The sequence below is a fragment of the Budorcas taxicolor genome, chromosome 3 (assembly GCF_023091745.1).
Source record: "Budorcas taxicolor isolate Tak-1 chromosome 3, Takin1.1, whole genome shotgun sequence".
Classification (NCBI taxonomy): Eukaryota; Metazoa; Chordata; class Mammalia; order Artiodactyla; family Bovidae; genus Budorcas; species Budorcas taxicolor.
In genome coordinates this window covers 10,430,740-10,447,423 of record NC_068912.1, presented here as the reverse complement: position 1 = coordinate 10,447,423, position 16,684 = coordinate 10,430,740, and the positions used below count along the sequence as shown (strand labels likewise).

At 50.3% G+C, this 16,684-nt stretch overlaps 1 protein-coding gene across 1 annotated transcript; it reads right to left on the bottom strand.

Annotated features, from left to right (window-relative positions):
* Positions 1 to 7,066: 7,066 nt before the first annotated feature.
* On the bottom strand, positions 7,067 to 9,997 carry SLAMF9 (SLAM family member 9). Its single transcript, XM_052637998.1, has 4 exons — positions 9,952 to 9,997; positions 8,903 to 9,244; positions 7,649 to 7,924; positions 7,067 to 7,272 (listed from the first exon to the last, which is right to left on the bottom strand). Exons 1-4 carry the CDS (start codon positions 9,995 to 9,997, stop codon positions 7,067 to 7,069), a joined length of 870 nt encoding a protein of 289 aa, XP_052493958.1.
* Positions 9,998 to 16,684: the final 6,687 nt, after the last annotated feature.

The window sequence follows — 16,684 nt, the reverse complement described above, 5'->3', positions numbered from 1 at the left end:
CACCCAGCACCCTCTCATTCTCCCATCCCAGTTATCCCCACTTCTCACAACCTTCCCCACCCCCCACAATTCCCACTCTTCGCACCTGATCTCCAATTGCACCAGATCCTCGGTGCTTCAAGGAACTCCCGGTCTCCCCCAGAATCGCCACCCGCCCACTTCTCCCATCCTCTCCTCCGTGGAATGCTCCTGCCTCAGCCCACAATACACTTCTGATACCCCGCCCTCAATTCTCTTCTCCCTTGCCGTCTCCGGACCCCTGGAACTCCTCCTTGCGTCTGGAACCCACCAAGAACGAACCCCCCTCCCCACCTCCACACGCACACACACACACACTACTTCCGAACTCCCCCAGTTCTCCGGAGTCACCATCCACCCACCAAGAATTCCACTTCACTCCCCAGAACTCCCCTAGTTCTGCTCCCCCAAAGAATTCCACAATTCCCCCGCTTTCTCCTGTCCCCCATAACTCCCGCACTGTTCATCCCCTCGCTGGCACCCCCATTCCACTGCCCCCAGAACACCCCCGCCCTCACCTGCTCCGCACCGCTCGGCCTCACTCTTCCAGCTACACAATAGGGGGCGGGCCCGCCTCCCCGCCTCGGATGCCCCGAGCGCCTCCCGTCGCCCTGGAGACCGCCAATCCCCCTCCCGCGGCGGCCAATTGGAGCTAGCAGAAGGCGAGGCGAGGCGGGCGCGAACCCCGAGCGGCCTGGGAATTGTAGTTTCGGGAGAGCAGGGCTCCGTGGCACGTGGGCCCGGGTCGCCCCCTGGTGGAGCTCGATACAACGAAGCGTGGAAAGACCGATCGGTCGGCCGCTTCCCGCGGCAAGCTTGCGCGGCTAAGCGGGTCAAGGCCCGGGCTCCCCGGGTCGCAGGAGCTGACCCGTAGCTGGTTCCTTGCACTCCTTCCTTCCTGGGTAAGCCACCTTAGACGTCCTCCCTTCGCCTAACGGGCTTAACCGCAGATGCGGCAGCCAGGGTTGAAACTCGAACCTGGAGGGCAGAAGCACCAGGCAGGGAGCAGGACTCCCCGCCCTCCTCCCAGGGGATCCACCCCGCCCCTCTGATCTCCTCCCCCATCCCCATCGCCACCTCCACCTCCACATATTCTTCTCTGGCCGGACTGGAAATACCTGTCTGCACTGGCGAGCTCCCAAATCTTGCCCAGGCGCCTCCCACTGTGTGCAGAGGGGAAGGCAGCGCTCCCAGCCTGAGGTTGCCAAGTCAGCTCCCAGCACCAACCACCCAGAGAAACGAGTCCAGAGGGAAGAAACTAGAGAGAGACATCCTGGCACGGGAGATGGGGAGAGGAGGACTGAAATAAACGATCACTTATTGAGCCCCTGCAGGGAGCCAGCCCCTGGACTAGGTGCTTCGGGACTCCTATGTGACCTGTACGGAAACTCTGTGAAGTATGTAAAGCTCCGTGTGACAAATAAGAAAACTGAGGTACTACAGGGTGAAGTAACCTCCCCAAGAACACAGGGCAGAGCTGGAGTGAATCCCAGCCTAGACTCCGTCAAACCCACCCGCCTTGGGGACTTCAAACTCAGGCAGAAACACATCTTGCATGTCAGCCCTGCAGCCTCTGCTTCCTCAACTTGGTGCTGTCTTGGGGATGCAGGGTCATGACTTCTTCCCTACCACAAATCTGAAATTTAAAGATGCTTGCTCCTTGGAAGAAAAGCTATCACCAACCTAGATAGGGTAAAAGATGAGACATCACTTTGCCGACAAAGGTCTGGATAGTCAAAGTTAGGGTTTTTCCAGTAGTCATCTATGGATGTGAGAGTGGGACCATAAAGAAGGTTGAGCGCCAAAGAATTGATGCTTTCTAACTGCAGAATTGGAGAAGACTCTTGAGAGTCCCTTGGACTGCAAGGAGATCAAACAAGTCAATCATAAAGGAAATCAGTCCTGAATATTCACTGGAAGGACTGATGCTGAAGCTGAAGCTCCAGTCTTTTGGCCACATGATATAAAGAGCTGATTCACCGGAAAAGACCCTGATGCTGGGAAAGATTGAAGGCAGGAGGAGAAGGGGGTAACAGGATGAGATGGTTGGATGGAGTCACTGTCTCAATGGACGTGAGTTTGCACAAGCTCTGGGAGATGGTGAAGGACAGGGAAGACTGGTGTGCTGCAGTCCATGGGGTTGCAAAGAGTCGGACACAACTGAGCAACTAAACAACAACAAAAGCCTGTCCTGGTGCTCCCCTGGAAGCCTTCCCTAAAAGCAGCGTGCTAATCTCACCCCAGTCTGAACTCCTGCCACTCACAGAGTGCACCAGGCATTTGATTCCCAGTCGTACCCATGGCACCAAGAAGACCCAACAGGATGGGTCTGACCACAGCTCACACCAGTATCCCTTCCACATCCTCCCTTCCGGGTGGTCATCCAGCCCTTTCTGACTAAATTCTGGGCTAAGAAGCTTACCACCCCTTGTAGTAATTCATTCCATCTTCAGGGACTTGACTGCTGGGAAGTTCTAAAGGTGTAAAGATCTGGGTGCTTTTCACCACCTGAGATGAAAATGTGGGAAGGGAGTGAAGGAGGGGAGCAGGCAAGAGCAATGGAATGATTTCTCTCACTATCCCTCCAGCAAAGTCTCTCAAAGTGGCCCTTCAAATGTTAAAATGTGACAAACTGACCTAACAGTGCTGAGACTCTAATGAAAACACCTAGTGAACACAACAGGAAAGCAAGGCCAAGTAGAATGCCTGGGAAAGATGGTGGAAGAGTGTGACATTTGTTATATCTTGGGCCCTCACCAACTAATACAAAAGATCTCCTTCCCCTGTGTTAGAATGGGCTCCATCTCTGGTTCAAAGGTTGCAATTTCACTGTCTCCAGTATTTTCTTGAGGATAAGTTAATTTCGTTTGGACATTAAAATAACTTTTTTGTAAAATTGGGATTTGAAATGGTTTTCGATTTTTTTAAGTTTAAGATACAGTCTTTTCTCTTTTGGGGTGGGGAGATGCTAATTTTGTATTTTATTATTATCATCATTTTGCTCCGATTCAGGTGCATCTTGACAGCTTTCTGGTAAGAAAAGGAATCTGACCCTAAGTTGCTCCCTCATCATACTGGAAGGGAAAGTTGGTAAAAAAAAAAAAAAAAAAAAGTCCTATCCATAAATATTCTCTGGAAAAATTTGTTCAATCGGCTAGGATTCTACCTAGCATCATTCTACCAAAGCTTAAACTAGCCCACATATTTTCAACTTGTTGACAGGAAGACTAGACAATGTTGTCAATTCCAGCAACTTTGCTGACTATATGCTATGAGCACTGGTCCTGTGTCCAGATCAGAAAAGAGTTACCATTCATCATTGACTGTCTCCTGGCTGTTGGCGTGCCTGTTTTCTAACCTGGTGAGACCGAAGCTCCTTGCGGATGTGGAGCTGGTCTTGCTTCATCCTTAAATCCCCGCCCCCGCCACCTCAGCTCTTAGCCTATCAGAGGAGACCTGCCTGCCTCTCCAGACTACCCATTCATCCCAGGGTGCAGCGCGTGGCCTCCTAGTCCCTTGAATTCATGGTGCTTGTTCACTTATCAATGGCTTTCTTCTTATCTTCTGTCTGGCTGCTGCTGCTGCTGCTGCTGCTAAGTTGCATCCAACTAAGTCGTGTCCGACTCTGTGCAACCCCATAGATGGAAGCCCACCAGGCTCCTCTGTCCATGGGATTTCCCAGGCAAGAGTACTGGAGTGGAGTGCCATTGCCTTCTCCGTCTGTCTGGCTACAAAGTCCTTTTTCTCCCTTCCCTGGGAACTCACTGGCAGTCACAGGTCAAAGTTCTGTTTACCTCTTCCCTCCAGGACACCATCGCTGACAACTCCCACCACCCGTAGGTCCTCACCTTCACCCGCAGCCCTTGACACACCTCATTGTAGTTACATCTAACACACCCCACAAAGAGTTCCAAGGGCAGAGAGTACCTTTGCCGCCTCTCCAGTGCAAGCCCAGTGCCTGACACTTCGGTGCTTAAGTGTTATCCTCCTCCCCTCAGTTTGCTTTTCACCTGTCTCAACAGAGCAAACTTAGCAAAAAGCAAAGTGTTACCAGCTGATTATTATCCCGGTTTTCTGTAGAGGAAGAGGCCCGAGTCTTTCTAAGCTTGTATTCCACCTTCTTCTAAGTCTGGATGTTCCGCATCCAGGTGCTCTGGGCTGGTTGGAACTGAGACCTCAGCCTTTCTCCGTTCAGACTGGGTGTGAGAGGTGCTCCCCTGTATTTTAGGGAGAGCCATCAGCTGACTATACAGGGACCATTCCTTCCCTTATTGATCTTCTGTGCCAGACTCTGAAATTCACAAGAAAATAACTGCCCCCATGTATGCAAGACGGCTGTTGGCCTTTTCCACTCAGTTACCAGAGAGGTATTAAAGAAATTAGAGGAGTTGGGGGCTGCAGGTTTGGTCCTAGATCTTCATGCCTTTTTGGAGGTGGAACTGCTCAGGCCAACGCAAGGCACAGGGACTGCCTTCCAGCGGGACAAGGACTCGGGCCCTCAGGGAATAGAGTGGATCCGTTACTAGTCTTAGGACCTCTTTGGGGAGTGGACTTAGAAACTAAACTTTCTTTTTTCTTTTTCTTTTCCCAACGTCACCACCTCCTCCCCAGGCCCTGCAGGGCTCGGCCTCCTGACCAGTAATCGAGACAGGATGCCCCCGCTTACCTCCTGGCTCTGCTTCCTTCCGTCCCTGGAAGCCCTGGCTCTTGGTTTCCTCCATGCCCCTTGCTGGAGGCTTCCTCTTGGGGCGTCCCAGTGCCTGGTCCATGTGCGCCGTTGAGGCGTGTAGGATCTACTTCCCCGACCAGGGATGGGGCCCAGGCCCCCTGCACTGGGAGCATGGAGTCTTAGCCACCGAATCACCAGGGAAGTCCCCTGTGTCCCGTTTCCTCCGAAGCCATCCTTGGTCCCTACGGTCCCCAGTGAGTCCATCTGCCCCTCCACAGTCTCAGCGTCCTTCTCCGTGGGACGTGCTTTGGAGGTCAGTATCCTTCTCCTCACTAAGAGGGGAAAGCGAAATGCAGAGAGGTGTCTGGCATGGCTTCTGCCACACAGCCCTGTCTTGACCCCTCAGTCCCTCCTCTACAATTCCCTGGGGTTACTAGCCCATCCCGCCCCTGTCAGAGCCAAGGCCTTCCCTTAGCCTTGGAGCACCAGTCAGCGGTACCTGTGCCTGCTCTCTTCAAAGGGCGTGTTTCTAGTCGAAAGGGACGGTGCCTCCGTGGACATCTGCTGGACCATGTGTCCCAAGCCAGAGGCCAGTGGCAGAGCACAGCCCAGATCTCCTGGGATCCCACCCAGGGCGCTCCCTACAGTGTCAGGGGATGCTCAACTTTAAGGGATCCAATACGTTGTTTTCTTCCTTTGTATGCCATTTCTCAAGGACTCTCTGTTCCTTATCAGTTCCTGGGAAACAGGAACGAGCAGAGCTGCACACAGTTCTCAGGACTGAGATCATGGGAAAGAGCACCTGCTTGGATTCCCTTCAGGGACTCCCTTCAGCGACCTTTCAGGACTATCCATTTTGTTGCAACTGGTGGAATTTCATTCTTTTTAATGGCTGAGTAATCATTTTATTGAAGACATATAAGCATGCATTTCTGCAAATAATGGACCCTTGTTTCACTCGAGACTTGGGACCCTGCGTCCTCGTCAACTCCAGTCCCCAGGTCCCAGTCTACGAAGACCACGACACTACAGTATCCCACACCACCCTCCTCCAGGTCACTCACTCCCTCAGCACGTCCTGTGGCATGAGCAGCTTTCAGTCCCCTCCCCATTTCACCCTCCACTCCGTACCCTGCCACAGCAGCTACATTAAGTAGCATTCACAAGATCTGATCTGGGGAGGGGACTGAGACAAGCAGAGGATGAGGAATTCATACTGATCACTGGGCTTGGGAAAGAGCAAGAACATAAAATAAGGTCTTTGCCAGGAGAGCAGGGGGAGGGGAGGGTAATATATGTGTAGGGGGCAGGCATTAATCCAGGCCCGATAGAAGGTGTGAGATGTGGAAATCTATGGATAAGGAATAGACAGGACTCTAATACCAATTACAAGCAGAGGTCAAGAGTCTCGACCCCTGCTGGTTTTTTTTATTTTTTATTTTTATTTTATTGAATTATTTGGTTGCACCAGGTCTTAGTCGCCTCACACGAGATCTTTGATCTTCATTGATGGATGCCACCTCTTTAGTTGCAGCTTGCAAACTCTTAGTTGCAACATGTGGGATCTAAGTTCCCTGACCAGGGATCAAACCTGGGCCCCTGCACTGGGAGCATGGGGTCTTAGCCACTGGATCACCAGGGAAGTATGCAGACCTATGCTATTAATCCAACTGAGCTGCCATCTCTATGGGGCAGGCAACAGAGGCCCAGAGCAACTGGCATCAGGGAGATGATGGGAAGGTCACCAGGCTCAACTGAGACCCAGAGTTGGATTGCACTGGGGTGCTTCATAGCTCCCAGTCGGTAGATTAATGTCGGGTGGGTGAGTCACTTAGTGAACTCATCAGCCAGGGTGTAAGGAGGGTATGAAAGCAGAAGAATCGGCAGGAATAATAGGAATAATACAGCCCTCATGCAGAATTCTTGGTGCCTGAAATTTCCCATTCAGGAGTCACAGCTTCATTTAGATTAAAAGGAATCTCTCACTCTTCTTATTGAAGTGTAAATCTTATGCGTGTTGGTGGGGAATGGGTTAGGTGTGAATAATAACATACCAATACCGCATTGTGAGGAGGTCTTTTAGACTCACTTTCTTTTCCTAAGGCAGTTGTGGAAAGCAGGTGGCATGGAAGGGGTCACCTAGAAGGGAAGGAAAGGCAGGAAAGCAGGTTTTGCCGGAGTCACCCAGTGAAAGACTACACAGCTCCTCCAGAGTGGGGTCACCCGGTTTGACTTCATTGCCAGACAATCTTCCCTCTGGGAGCATGGCCCTTTGGATGCCCGCCCCTTGATCCCCTGGGAAGAGATGAGCCTGGGGAGGAGGAAGATTTCCCTGGGGCTGAGAAGAGACAATGCTCAGCACAGGGGCCTCCAGGGCCATCAGCTCAGGCTGGGGCCAGGCTGCCGCTTCTTTCTCAGTCTCATTCTGTCTCTCTTGAGTTTCTTCATTCTTGGCACTTTGCCTCTTGTCTGGACTCGGATGAACCAGGAGCCCACGGCCAGTGTTCCAAAGAGCAAGAGGATGAGCAATCCCTTGGCCAGAAGACAGAAGGAAGTGGAGGCCTTCTCCAAAGGATAGCCAGGATCTGAGGCAGAGAAGGCAAGGACAGAGGAGCTTACCAGAGGGAAGATCTGGATTTAGGGGAAGACACCCATCCCAAATTCCACCAAGGAGGTCTCAGGTTCACTGTCAGTTGATGTTCCTTGGCAAGTATCTCAGGGATATATATTCTTTTCACACAGTCTCAGAGATTGTGATCTAGGGAGCAATCTCAACCTAGAAGGGACCTTCCCAGCTTCCAAGCTGTGAGCAAAAGCAAAAGGGAAGCCCCTCCCCAATCCAGGGGTCAACTCTCTACGGGAGGGGTTAGGTTCTAGACTCCACATTCTCTCCTGAGGAGAAGGGTGTGGTAACCCTGAGACCCTGCAGTGGCTCAGGGGCTGTCTCTGGGACCCTGGTACCTGCACAGAAGGACCCAGCTCGAATGGGATGGGAAGTGATGTTGCTGACAGGGTTGCTGGCCCTGCAGGTGTAAGAGACAGCCTTGTCCCCAGGCCTCCAGAACGCTCTGAGGATGGAGCCTTCATGGGCTGTGTCAGCGCCATCTTCCCAGGATATCCAGGTGTAGGTCACATCCAGGCCCGCCTTCTCTACAGAGCATATCAGGGACAGATTACAGGCACCTCCTTCCCCAGGGGTCCCAAAGTTCACTGTCATCTGAGGCTGTGACAGGCGTCCTAGATGAAGGAGAAACACAAAGCCCCTCTGAGTGATCAGGGACTGGGTCTGTTTTTCTAAATTCTTCGACACTGGGGTACTGATGCTGCCCACTGAGACCTGCTTCACCTAAATGAGGGAGGGGCCAAACTAACAGCGCCCAGCCACCATCCAACCTGTGGTTCCCAGGGCGGCTGCCAAGACAAGAGAGCTGCTGTTGGCATCTTCTACTGTCCCTTTATGCCTTGCCTTCCCTCTCTTACCTTTGCACCCCACCTTCCTTCAAACTCTGTCCTGCCTCTTTGATCCTAGAAAATATTATCACCTCCTGAGGGCACTTACAGTTTAGTCAGTGTATGTACAATTCAAGGTAGAATATCAGTCAATGTCATAAGCATTAAGAGGGAATTTGGGTTCAAGTAGACAGGATTAGTAGCCCTCAAATCAAAGAGGAGGATAAAAGGCTTAGGAATAGAGGTGGCAGGACTTCCCTGGTGGTCCAGTGGTTAAGAATCCACCTTCCAATGCTGGGGACTTGAGTTTGATCCCTGATTGGGGTACTAAGATCACACATGACGCGTGGCAACTAAGCCAGGCCACCACAGCTCCTGAGCCCGCCTTCTAGAGCCCCTGTCCTGCAACAAGAGGACCCCCTGCTCACTGCTGTGAAGACCCAGTGCAGCCAATAAAAAAAAAAAATATGGAGGTGGCATTCACGGCCAGGATGCAAAATCTCATAGGAACAGAAAGGCTTCCTAAGACATCTGTAGGCAAAGCCCTGACCGCTTTCACAACACATCCACAGATACTGCTCAGAGCCCAGGGCCTTGCTACTCCAGGTCACTTTACCTGTAGCTGAGGTCAGACACACTGGAGACAGAATGCTTTCCAGTCCCAGGCCCTCAAGCCGTAACCCCGAGTCCTAAGACCCTTGGTCCTTTGTGTAGAAACCTCAAGAGAGTCAGGAAAGGCAGCGCTATGGTTCCCAGTAAACTCACGATAGATGCGTAGATTGTAGCGCTGCATGGTGGAGACCTGGGACCTCCTCAGGTTGACTTGAGCTTGGTAAGGTCCTGAGTCCTCCCAGCTCAGATTTTGGATGTAGAGGGAGTAGGTGGGCTCCAGGAAGTTTACTCGGCCCTCATAGCGAGGGTCGGTCACCATGATGGTAGCCGGATATCCCTCTTTCTCTGGCACCACAGTGGCAAGCCTTTTGTGGGAGGACCAGATGATGTTCTCAACCTCCTCATCAAATGGCATTTCCAGGGGGAGGCTGATGGACTCGTGAAAGATCCCAACCACTTCCTCAGGATCCACACCATCTCCAGAGTACCCTTCAGCTGCAGATAAAGAAAGAAAAGATTAGGACTTCCTTGGTGGTCCAGCAGTTAAGGATCTGCCTTGCAATGCGGGGGATGCAGGTTCGATCCCTGGTTGGGGAACTGAGATCCCACGTGCTGGGGAACAACTAAGCCTGAGCGCCACAACTACTGAGTCCATACGTCACAATGAGAGATAATTCATGCACCTCAACACAAGATCTGCATGACTCACAATGAAGATCCCGTGTGCTGTGACTAAGACCCCATACAGCCAAGTCAGTAAATAAAGAAATAAAACTTCAGAAAGATGGAAACAACACAAGTGGTATCTCTGGGCTGCTGAGACTGGCAGTGGGCCGTGGTCTCAGCCTCAGTTGAGTAGTTTCTGTGACCCACACTCAATCTCATCCTCCATCTGCCTCTTCTGGCTCTAGCTCTTAGCTGCACCTGACTTGAGCACCTACCAGAGTTTGGTTTCCATCTGCACCTCACCCTCCAAATTCTCTCTTCTCCATTTGCTGTCCTTAGGGTGGCTCCCCTTCCGTGTCCACAGGTTTCCTCATCTCTTTTTCCTGCACTAAAGTCACACCCTAGTCCTCTTTACTCCAGAAGAGCTGAAAAACTCAGTCCCAAAGGCAGCGACTTGCTAGGCCAAGGGCCCCGCAGAACAGGAGCACAGGGAGGAAATGAGGTACTCCTGTTCTGGAGCTGGCAGTCTGTCTCACCTTCCTGGGACAGCACGAGGAGGAGCAGCCACGGAAATGCTCCCATGCCAGTAGCCTGTGTCCTGGGAGTGTGGCCTGGTCAGCCCTGAAGGCTGTAAGGAAGGCGAGCTGATGGGGAGCTTCTGGAAGCAGACTGACAGTCCCGGGGAGAGGGAAGTGGTCCTCCCGCAGCTAGCCGCCCTCCAACTTCCCCATCTCACCAAGCCCCTCCCTGTCCATCTTGGGAAGACATCTCTCGAGCCTGATTGGCAAGGTGGTTTACCCACTGCCTCAAGTTTCCTGTCCATAGCACTCAACTGAAATCCCACTTCCTAAGTGAACCCTTCCTAGATCCCTGCCTCCTGTATTCCCAGGCTTCCCAGACACACCACCTTCCCCAAGCTCTTCCAACAGTTTCTATCCAACCCTGTCACTTGGTTCTCAGGATACTCTGCCTCAGATCTCCCTTGGCAGTTCCTATGTTGCTGTGATCATTTGATCTTATAAATATCTTTATCTCCCCAGGCAGACTCCATATTTTGGGACATCTCTCTATGTCCTACTGATGCTGGTTCCCATGCTAGACACATTTAGCACCCAACTGATATTTTTGGCATGTATGAATGAATGAAGTCTTTCTATTTCAAGTTAGCTAGGTTCCCATTTAAGAGACTATTCATAAGAAGAGAAATTTTGACTCCTTCCCCCAACCCCCAGTTCCATGGGGTTGCAAAGGGTCAAACATGACTGAGTGACTAACACTCAGTTTAGACCAGAAAGCCTACCTATGTTGTCAATATTATCAAAAGATATTAAATCATTCTGTGAGAATATGAAATGAACTAAAGCTCTAGGAAACCTGACGATCAGAGCTGTCCAGGACACAGTGGGTAGCCTTTGAGGGTAATTTCTGTCCCTCGTATTCAAACTAAGATTGGACAGTCTTGGATTGTTGGATGTTCCATGGGTGCTCAGATGGGATAATCTTTAAGTTTCTTCTAGTACTCAATTCTGTGAGTTTTGCTGTAATCAGGAGCTAGAGTGATACTCTCAAGATGAAGGGCACAATTACAGGCAGATATGTGCCAACATCCCATACCTTAGATTATCAGATCTGATGCTCAGTTAGGTATTTATTGAGTAGCTTCCTTGGCCCAGGCTCTGTCCTAAGTGCTGGGTGATTAGCAGTGACCAAGAATTTTAGATCATGGCTTTAGGATAGCAGAGGCCAACAACTGACCACAGCCAAGTAACCGCAAGTTTGATGAGTCTTACCAAAGGGAAATTGGGGGGACCTGTGACAAAGGGATTTACCAAAGCTGAAGTCAGAAGGGTTGGGGAAAAGCTTTCGAGGAGAAATTATATTTAAGCTAAGACTTCAAGGATGAGTGAGATATGCTAAGGGAAGACAAGAATGAAGTAGACAGTTCTTAAAGTTCAATTTATATCATTATCAAATCTTGGGGGTTGGGGTTTTTTAAAAGAGTAGATCAGGTCTCAGTCTGAGTATGAAAACTTTTTAACATAATCTCATTTAAAAATAGTATTAAAGCAAAGAAGAAAAAAAATCAGTTGAAAAGATGAGCATATGAGTTAGGTTCTCTGCGAAGCAGATGATGGAGTTAGGAGTAAAAGAGGTTTAATCTGTGTGGGCGAGGGAGGGTGAGGGGCACATAAAAGATAAAAGTGGAAGGAAGCAGAAATGAGCAAGGAGAGCCTGACACCATGATGCTGAGCAGACAGTCTCACTAACAAAGCAGCGAGCCCTGGAGTGGAGCTCCCGCATCCTCACTGTGCACAGCCATTGGCTGGGGCCGCCCCGGAAGTACATGGGTCTCTCGTGGGTCCTGCAGGTGCTGCAGCTGGAGGCTGCCAGCTAACTGCACCCCTTGAAGCTGAAGGCGATTCAGGGGCACCTTCATGGCCACTGTAGTGAATATGCTGATCAGACAAAAGGTGACTATGGGCAGATTGATTAAAACACTGTCTCTGTAAATGGTACATGATACTTATTGAGCAGGGAGAAATAATTGTCATCACTTCCTCCCACCCCCAGCCCACACTCACTAAGACCTCCAAGTTCAGTGTGGAGAAAGCCCTTTTCCAAACATGATTTTCAAGTGCTCCAGAAGTCTGATTTTTCATTCTGGCTCATGGATTTTTACCCAAATGCAGCTCCATTTCCATCTCTCACTGCTCTTCAATCTTACTCAGTGGGGTGGTCTTCCCCTGCGACAGATGAGAACCTCGGCTTCGGTTTTCTGCTCTCAGTTCAGAAATGAGAACTTCTTTTCCCATGTAATATACAAAATTCTTAACTTACATAAAATTGAGCAGTCTCCCCTTGCCCTGGCTTATGTCTGTTTCAGGCTGGAAGCTTACACAGGAGAGTGGGAGAAGCCCTGCTCTCTGCTCAGCTTCCCCCTCCCTCTGCTCGCTTCAACTTGCCCCCCCTCCCCAATTAATGTTCCTCAGCTCCAGGAGGGTGGGCAGGGAGGGGAGGGGGTGGAATCGTTCTCACCCGGCTGAGTGTCTTTGCACTCTGTGGGTCCGGCAGACGGTTAAGAAGGACTCCACTGAGGAGCAGTTTTGTGGGGTTTTACACGTTTCTGCTGGTTCCTTCTCTCTCTTCTTGACCCAGGAAGGATGCGTCTCTATTCTGAGTCATCCTTTAAAAGTCTTTCCTCAGCCCCTGGACATCTGGTTGTACATCTCATCTCCACCCATCACCCCTTCAACTGTCCCTATTGAATGGCACTCAGGCCAAGCAAGCAGCAGGCTGTGTCTCTTGGTGGTCCTCAGTCGCCCACCAGAACATTCCTAGCCCTGACAGATTCTGAGATCTACAGCGCAGCACCACCCTCCCGGCTGCCACATGGGAGTCCCATCTTACTCCACAGTTGGTTTTAATTCTCCAAAGCCTGACTGAAGCTCCAGTCCCCTTGGACTCTCACCTGCAGGCGTGCATTTCGAAGCTCTCGGTGTCCTTTCCCTGAAGACCCTCCTTTGGCTGGTGGTCAGACATAACATCATCTGTCCTTTAGGGGATAAGGTGGGGTGTGTGCATGCTCAGTCACTCAGTCGTGTCTGACTCTTTGCAACCCATGGACAGTGGAGCCACCAGGTTCCTCTGTCCATGGGATTATCCCAGCAAGAATACTGGAGTGAATTGCCATTTCCTCCACCAGAGGATCTTTCCCACCCAGGGATCAAACCCACGTCTCCTGTAGCTCTTAAACTGGCAGGTGGATTCTTTACTACTGAGCCATCTGAGAAGCCCATGAGATGGGGAATGACAATGAAAAGTTATTTCTAAAGAAATCTCTTTCTGGCACTCCCTGGCGGTCCAGTAATTAGGACTCTGCACTTCCAACGCAGAGGGCAGAAGTTCCATCCCTGGTTGGGGATCTAAGATCCCACAAGCCATGTGGTGCAGCCAATAATAATAATAACAAAATAGAAAAAAAGGAAACCTCTGTCTGAGTTCCCTCTCTCCATGGATGAGGGAGTTTCAGAGAGCGATGACCTGGGTTCTCCTTCATTCTGGTTGTAAATTTCACAGAGGAAGGTCCCCCCATGTTGCCTTTCATCTCTCCATTCCTGTCCCAGGGACACCTCAGTGAGCCACGGCAGGGAGAATTCCAGCTAACACAGAGGATCCCCTTACCACAGTCTTTGACCCAGCTGATTTCTGCAGCACAGTGGTGGACAGTTCCAGGACTGCGACCTCCACCCTGAAGTTTGCACCTTTGCTTTTCCGTTTCAGGGTATTTCTCTGCAGCATTGGAATTGCATCAGTCCAGGTGCAATGCAGCCAAGAAGTGCAGGGGAATGCACAGACCCCATAGGTAACCCCTGGAGTCAGTGGAACGCTGAGTTGATGGATAAATGCCTCAGCCTCCCTGCCCTTCCTCCCTGCCCTTTCTTTATTCCCTGCCCAGGGATAATCCTGAGGCTTGTTCTTCAGGGTGTTTCAGCCCACAGCAATAACCAACCATGAACACAACTGTTATGGGCTTTTCTCCCTTCCCCATCTCATGTTCCTCATTCTTTCATATTGGCCTCCTGGATGGTCTCCCAGAAAGACGACCTCCACCCAAGTTCTTGCCAAAGGTCCCGTTTTGGTTGAACCTAGGTTGTTGTACTATTATATATGATAAAGTAGTTGAGCCAGTCAAACTTAGATCCACTGTCTCCTCTGCCTGGGTCTTTAGAGGAAATAAGTTAATGAGAAATAAGCCTCCCATTCCAATTCTCTTGATGTAACAGCCTTGGGGAAAACATGGGCTGGTGAAAAGCTGGTCCTGCTCTGATGAAAGGATAGGGGGATAATAAAGGGTCAAACCTTTGATCAGGCTTTCTCTTAGCTTTCCATCAGATCTGGAAAGGCTAGGACCCACACAGCAGAGCCATTAGCTGTGTGGGTAATGGCTGTGTGGGTAATTAGCTGTATGGGTAAATTTCCTCTCACAGCAAAGCACATTGAGACCTACATGTGTCTTCCATTCCATCAAGGGAGCTGCCTGTATGCTCGATATAATATTTACCTTTTAAAATTTGTCATTGTTGCGGTTCAGTCACTAAGTCATGTCTGACTCTTTGTGACCCCATGAACTGCAGCACGCCAGGCTTCCCTGTCCTTCACTGTCTCCCAGAGTTTGCTCAGACTCATGTCCATCGAGTCAGTGATGGTTTTAAATGTCAGGGTTAAAAGAGTGATTATTCATTTGAAGGTGGCTGCAGAGAACAACAGTCTGAAAATTGTTGAACGGCAGCCAGAGGAGCCACTGTGATACAGAGGAGAAAGGAGTGTCCCTTGTGAGCGACCAGCCTGGGCAGGATCCCTGGGGTGGGAGAGGGCAAAGTACACGGAGCGTCCTGACCAGGCGGGGCCAGGGGGGAGGCGGCGAAGAGCAGAGAGAGGGGGTTCCGGAGGCACCCTGGAGACAGCTCACCTTAGAGCCTCAGAGACCTGCTCAAGAGCTTAGAAATCATACTCTCAAAAAGCTTACTGTGACAGGCAGGAGAAATAAAGGCTAGAGGTGAAGGGAAAAGAGGGTAGAGGGGAACTTTATTGCTATAGTTGACTTAGAGTATTGTGTTATTTTCTGCTGTACAGCAAAGTGATTCAGTTATACCTATATATGCATTCTTTTTCATATTCTTTTCCATTATGGTTTACCAAGGATATTGAAAGTTTCCTGTGCTGTACAGTAGGACCTTGTTGTTTATGCTATTGACTGTTTGTTTTTTTTTTTAAATGGGAGAGATATGAACATATTTAAATGCTGAGAAGAGAAGAAAGTGGGGAGTGGAGCTGCAGAAAAGAAAGGAGATGGTCAATGGAGCTAGGCTGCCCCCATTGCCCCCAGAATATGACAAGGAACTGGAATTCAGAGCCCAGAAAAAAGAACCAGCCTTAGACTGCAAAATGGTTCTTCTTTACACTAAGAAAAGATGATCAGAGATGCAGGTAGATTTGTCTGTGGCAAGGAGTGAAGGGGAGTCCTGTCTGGCGGTTTCAATTTTCTCTGTAAAGTGCAGGTGTCAACTAAAAAAGATGCACCACGTGAGAGTTAAGTTTTACTTGGGGCAAAATGAGGGCTGAGGGCTTCCCAGATGGCACCAGTAGTAAAGAGCCTGCCTGCCAATGCAGGAGACATGACAAGCAGATTCAATCCCTGGGTCGGAGAGATCCCCTGGAGGAGGGCACAGCAACCCACTCCAGTATTCTTGCCTAGAGAATCCCATGGACAGAGGAGCCTGGCGGTTTACAGTCCATAGGGTCAAAAAGATTTGCACAACTGAAGCGACTTAGCACACACGCATGAGGGCTGTAGCCCAGGAAACAGCACCTCAGAGAGCTCTGAGAAACCCTCCAAACAGTTAGTGGCGGAAGGTCAATATACAAGATTTTGGTGAAGGGGAGTTCAATGCAATCAAGCACTCATTTTACAAAAGGTTTTCTGCTAGTCACGAGGAGCTGATGTCATCATGAAGGGATTTAGTGCTTTTCTACCTATGAGGAGATGCATGAAATCAGTTCCTGAAAATATCTGTCTAAAGGCCTGTTCCACCGTTTCCCTGGAGCACAGAGTGCCTCGTTCCCCACTGTGAACTCCCTTCAGGGAGTGTCGAAGTTCAGCAGCTGCAGCAGCACAGGGGTCAGTCTCCACAGAGGTAAATGCCCTTGGCAAGCACCAGTTTGTGGTTGACAGAGGCCAAGATCTCTGCTGAAACCGAAGGTTGAAGTGTCTGTGTCAAGGGCAGGACAAAGTTTGAAACATGCAGTGACTCTGCGTCCAGGCTTCTTGGGACAGCCCGAGTTTAAGTCTGCTGTCCTGGGCTAATTATTAATCATGTCCCTTTTCACTCTTAGAAAGTATCCTGGTTTGTAGGGCAAATTATGTGATTACTCTAAAACAGGAGCAAAACCTTAAAAAAAGAATCATAGTCAAATAGCTAACCTCTAAGAGCTCAAGGCCACCCTTAGCTTTTCTCGTCACCAAGCTTCCCTGAAGATCTGAGGGAAGGTAGTGGGGTGGGCAAGGCGAAATGAGAACACATCTGGAACCAAGCTGCTTGTGCTGGAAACTTCATCTGCAGAATGGGATCCACACAACATCTGCTTTGTGGGGCAGTTGTGAAAATGAGGTGAGATGATGCCTGGAAAGCCCTCAGCATAGACCGGCACCCAGAGAGAGCACAAAGAATGTGCGTTGCGGTTGTGACTAAAGGCTAAGTGCTGAGAAGG